The following is a 5,875-nucleotide window of genomic DNA, read 5'->3' on the forward strand; positions in this document are numbered from 1 at the left end:
GTAACAAGGTACTTAAAAGCCTCAAAATGAAAGAGTTCTATAATAAAAATTAATAATAATTATACATACTCCTCCCCTTTGAAGTATACTGAAACGATTTCAAAGAACTTGGAGTATGGCATGTTTAATTAAAGACCTAAAATGATTTTTGTTATCATCATGCCTGATGTGGAATTAAGATTACTCAGAGGCCAGCTGGCAGGTCAGCAGTATTACGGTTACAAATCCGAGTCCTTGGTTCCTGACCCTGTGCTGATTCCTGTAAGCACAGCCCCTTCAGCAGTACTCTCGGTAAGACTTCGGGGTCCAAGGTAGCTATTCAACTGACATCATGTTATGCTGTAAGTACTCTCAGTGCTATGAATGAAGCCTCAGGAAGCGCAAGCTACTTCAAGCCATGGTTTTTCAAGTAAGTTGAAAGCCACCGCCGTGTTTCTCTCAGCCATTCGCCCTGTGCCTGTAAGCCCTGTGTATTTCCTTAAGCTTCTGCCCTTTGAGGACACTACTTACCGGCTTAGGGCTTATCGGGCCTGAGGCATTACTGACCGCTCCTGACAGGCCTCCGTCCCACCTGACCGCCGCGGCCCGCCGGCCGCTCCCGCCCGCTGCCCGCCGTTGCAGTGGCTCCTCCGGGAGCCCAGGCGGCGGTGCCGCCCGGCCGGCCCCGCAGCGACCTCGGCCGCCGCCTCCCCGCCGCCGCCCAGCATGAACCGCCGGCTGCAGCACTGGAGGGAGGCGGCCACGCTGCTGCTGGCGGCGGGCAGGCCGGGGCGGCTGCCGCGCCCCCCGCTCGGCCGCGGTGACTACGAGGTGCTGCTGCTGCAGCGGAACAGCCGCAGCGGCTTCATGCCCAGCGCCCACGTCTTCCCGGGCGGCCTGGTGGAGGCGGCGGACTTCTCCGCTGACTGGCTGGGGCTGCTGCCCGCCTCGCCTCGCTGCGGGCTGGGCCCCGTGAGGCCGCCGCCTCCCGGCAGCCGCCGGGCCCCGCTCTTCGCCACCGACCGGGAGCCGCTGGGCTCGCCGCTGCCGGGGGAAGTCGCCTTCCGCATCTGCGCTATCAGGGAAACCTTCGAGGAGGCGGGAATCCTTCTGCTGGTGCCGGGCGGCGGGCCGGCGGCGGGCGGCGGGCCGGCCCCCCCGCTGCCGGCGGAGCGCTTGCCCCCCGCCGCGGAGCTGGGCGAGTGGCGGCGCCGGGTGCAGGCGGACGCGGCCTGCTTCTTGCAGCTGTGCCGGCACCTGGGCTGCGTCCCCAATATCTGGGCTCTGCAGGAGTGGAGCAACTGGCTGACCCCGGTGGGCAGGGCTGGCCGCGGCGGCCGGCGCTACGACACGGCGTTCTACCTGTGCTGCCTGGAGGAGCGGCCGCCCCACGCCTCGCAGGACGACCGAGAGGTGACAGCCCTCCTGGTAAGCGCCGGGGCCGGCTGCTGCCCCCGACCCTCGCTCTCCGCCGCCCCGGCCTCGGAGAAACCGCCCAGCCCGCCTCAGGGCAGCTGAAGTAGTGGAACAGAGCTCCAGCCGTCCTGGCCGTGCGAGGGACCGGGCGGGCGTCTTCGCCGTGGTGCTGGTGGGTGTGCAGCAACCTGCCCGCCCGTACCTGCCACCGCCCCCTTCGGTCAGCCTCGGAGCTCTAACTGCTCTCCCCAGAGGGTGTTTCGTGAAGGTCATTTTACGTGAAGTTTTATGGCACAGGATGATCATTTCCACCTTGAATTCCTGTACTTTTCAAAGGTGGATGACAAGTAGTCACTTCTGTCCGTCCATTCGTGCAGTATCAATGCAGGATTGTCGTTACCGCTGTAACATTCAGTGTGCGTGGGGAGAGCCCCGTGGGCTGTACAGAGTGTGCTGGGGCTGCCAGAGCCGCGAGTAAATTTTGTCTTTTGTAGTTACTTGGAATATTTTAAGTAACATACAAATTAGTTGAAAGAGTGTATAATTGAAATCATATTTGGAGCTATATTGATGTTTTTTGTTGTTTTTTTTTTTTTTATCAGAGAGGGTTTCTATTTATTTTTTTTTTTATCAGAGAGGGTAAAAAGAGTAAAAAAATCTTCATGAAGAAAAGTCTTAAAGACAGCCCAGGGTCAGGTCATTAGGGCCTTTTTCTAGACGTTTTTCTAGAATTCTGAAAAGTTTGAAAGCAAGTTAGAAGTAGATGACAAACCAGACAGTTCTATGAAAGTTTACCTCACAATTTTGATATTACTGATGTTTCAATGTTGGTTTTTTTTTTTGACAGATCTTCCCACAGAAGTTTAAAAGTGCCTGAGATCTTATCATCAAAAGAGTTCATGTTTCTTACAATTTCATTAGTAACAGCATAAATCTACTGCAAACACTTACGCATCCATTTATATTACCAAATTCAACATGTGAGATGAAATGAAGATAACCAGTAGTTTAAAGATGCAATGTTTAAGCATGAATAGCTGGGCGTTCATGCTCTGAAAACAAGCAGATGTTCAGAGGTACTTTTAATTCTTGAAGCATCAGTAGCAGCCTCTGAGCTCACATTGAGTTTAAGGTTTTCTGTTGGTTTCAGCTGACTTTTAGCCAAACTTGGCATGTCTGTGTAAAATAAAAACTTACTTTATAGGAAAAAGAGTAATTTTATAGATTACTTAATGTTTTTCAATTTTTAAAAATTTCTTTGTTGTTGTTATTTTGGTATAGTTTATACATGGCTTTTATTGTGTTTGGAAAACATGGACTGTTGCAAGCTCTTCCACTGTAAAAACTTCCTTGCTAATGGCTTTTAAAGTTACTGATACTTTCTACCTGCTGATGAAACTATTATTTCAAGGTCTGTTTTCATCCTACAGTGGTCATCACCTGCAGAAGCCATTGAACGCTTCAAGTCTCAAGAAATATGGTTTCCTCCACCTCAATTCTATGAATTGTGTAGGCTGTGCAACTTCTCTTCACTCCATGAGTTACACAAGTTCAGCTCTGATCGAGCTCTAGAGGGATGTGAACAGTGGATGCCTGTGGTGTTAACTGCTTCCGATGGCTACATTCATCTACTGCCAGGTAAGAAAACAGATGAAGGTTCTACTAAATGTATAAAATCTTGGGAATTGCTATGTACTCAAGCCACATGACATAAACCCTCTCTAAGTGTAAGGAAAATATTCTTTTAAGTCAAGTTACTGCATGCATTTTCTATTGTTTGGCTTCCTTCTTTGATACAGTTGATAATGACTATTGACAGAGACAAGATAGACAGACAGCATAGCTATTTCTGCATTTACTCATAATCTCATATGTTTCCTATTAATATGTTTATTTATGAAGAAATTCTAGCATTTCTGCTAATTTTTTTTTAATCTGAAGGAGGTATTAGAACTCCTCCTATTTAGTCCTTTTCAGTGAGAATTCTCATTACTTCAGTTAATTGTTTGTAAGGGCAAGTGGATCAAGTACAGCTGCAGCGTCAGTCTTCACAACTGTAGTGATAGGACGGTCATCTAAAAAGATACACTAATTCATTTTCCTCCTGCTTTTTCTCCTACATGTCTCTCATTTCATAATCATGTACATTTTCACCTTCTCTTTAAGAAAAGCTGCATGTACTATTTATTATATCTGCTTCTTTAGTTCGCTTTTTGTTATGCTTTCTCCTTGTCACAACTGACCTCTCAAATGTCTGTATTTGTGGTATATTAGCACTCTTGCACAAGAGTAACATGCATTTATATGGCAAAACACTGGGGTTTTTTAATAGAACAAAATAGCAGTTTGTATTCTTAGTCCTACTGTAGCCTGTCTTTATACATTTGGAAAAGTATTTTTGTTCTCCACCTACTATATACGCTGATATCTGAGCAGGCTGTGATTATAGCATGTTAGTATTATCAGGAACATGGGAACATTCAAATCAACACCTTGAATGTGTGATGCAGTGTCACTGACAGATACTTCAGCAATTTATGGCTGTATCTTCAAATTGGAAGATATTTAGAGGCAATTTACTTTTGTATTGTGAAATACATTCCCACTGAGTTTCATGTCCTGATAAATACTGAAAAATGGCTAGTGTCACTCAATCAAAAGGCTGAAAAATAAGGTAGGCAATATATAACTCAAACTTTTTTCTGCCCTCAGGAGATGAGTTATATCCAGAAGATCCAGATTATACAGGAGAAAAGAAAATAATCATGTCAACAGATAAGAAGGTTGAAGATATCATGAAAGAGGGTAGTGTATTTCACAGGATAGTAACAAAGAACATCAACAATCTTGCTGTCTATGTTAATATTCAACCAAAATATAAACATATGAATCCATTGATGATAAATTCTGATTGGGCAGGTTACAATAGCAGATTATAATATTTTTTGTTCATAGCTAGAATATTTTTAATTACATACATGGTCAGTGTGGTTTTGGTCCTTTCTAACCGTTGCCAAATAGTCAGGAAAATATTCCTTTGTCCTGCCAAAGTGTTTTCTGTGTGCCATTTGAGATTTATGTGTACCTAATTCTTTGAGTCTTTGAAACAGTTATGTGAGTTACGATGTTCAGAGGCTACTGAAAAATTAACATAACCATCAATTTAATTACTGATTAACTTAAATGCAATTTGATGGTAATTATACTGAGCCATTACCGCCTTATTCTACTTACATACCAATTGAATATGCTGCAACATTGGTCTGTTGGGCTACACAGGTCCTTTTCTCACTGCAGATGTAAGTATATATATTATGTTCAGAACAAGTACATTTTGAGTTGAATTCTTTCACTATGCTTCCCAAAGTTATCCATTAGACACCTGTAATGTGTGTCTAGGAATGAATGAAATCTCCTGTTCTGGATCTGCTGACATCTCCCAGTCTATTCTCTCCCGTTTTTGGGAAAACCAGTGTAAATGTATATTCATTAGCCAATAATCACTTATTTAAAAAAATTATTATAAAATTAGTGTTTACATTTGATGTACCTAATCTCTTTCCACTAATGGTAACCTATTCAAAATTTACTATTCTCAAAGATAGATGACTTTGTCTAATTTATCTGTATCAGATTGAGTGTATTCTCAACATTCTTTTTATTCATGATCATTTTTATCTTCAAGTTGTTAGCAATTTAAAAAATAGAAAAATACATTGTTTAGCTCCAGAAAGATACCAACAACTGCAGGGAATAATGTACTACCTTGGAAACACCCACTTCCACCCACTTTTAACATACCACATTTTGCTTTTCAGCTACTTTAGTAAATACATCTGAGATTTAAGAACTTCAGAGGAAGGATTGCTTCTTGCTTTTTTGTTTGGTTGGTTTCATCTTTTTGTGCAATAAGTGGAGTAAATGGAGCAGTGATATACATTCTTTTTGCTCTTGAAGAAGAATGAATGATGACTTGAGATTAGCCAGTAAAGTTGTTCAGAAAGCTTTGTTTCAGCTTTTGTTCTGTATTTCAATTAAAATTTTATGCAATATTTTCATTAAACTGGTTTGTAGCATTTATTTGGATTGGAAAAAACCACGTGTCTTTCCCTCTGAACATGCTCAGACTGTTCTTGGTTTTGTGGACCTTGCTGAAATTTGTATACCTCTGCTAAACATGGATCATGTGAAGCAGTATATTATGTATAGTGTATATTATGCAGTATAGTATCTCCTTCAGAATATTCTGGGCTAACTCTTCTGAACATGAAGACCACAGGAAGACTAAAATGGAGAGTGGAGGAAGCAAAGTAAGTACCCTGTATTGCTGTCTTACATAATTTTTAGCTTTTTGAGACTAACACTGCTCACTGTAGTACTAGGCAGACAAGAGGGAAAGGCATGCTATGGTCATATTTGTGGAGTCTATAGTAAAAAATATCTTGGCTTCAAAATGATTTAGTTATTTATTCATAATGGG

General features: G+C 43.2%; 1 protein-coding gene across 1 annotated transcript; it reads left to right on the forward strand.

The window, feature by feature from the left end:
- Positions 1 to 542: 542 nt before the first annotated feature.
- Positions 543 to 5,463, forward strand: NUDT19 (nudix hydrolase 19). The gene is made up of 3 exons (XM_074913586.1): positions 543 to 1,407; positions 2,826 to 3,033; positions 4,108 to 5,463. Exons 1-3 carry the CDS (start codon positions 706 to 708, stop codon positions 4,332 to 4,334), a joined length of 1,137 nt encoding a protein of 378 aa, XP_074769687.1. The 5' UTR covers positions 543 to 705; the 3' UTR covers positions 4,335 to 5,463.
- The last annotated feature ends 412 nt before the right edge of the window (positions 5,464 to 5,875 follow it).

Source organism: Athene noctua, chromosome 9, assembly GCF_965140245.1.
Source record: "Athene noctua chromosome 9, bAthNoc1.hap1.1, whole genome shotgun sequence".
Taxonomy (NCBI): domain Eukaryota; kingdom Metazoa; phylum Chordata; class Aves; order Strigiformes; family Strigidae; genus Athene; species Athene noctua.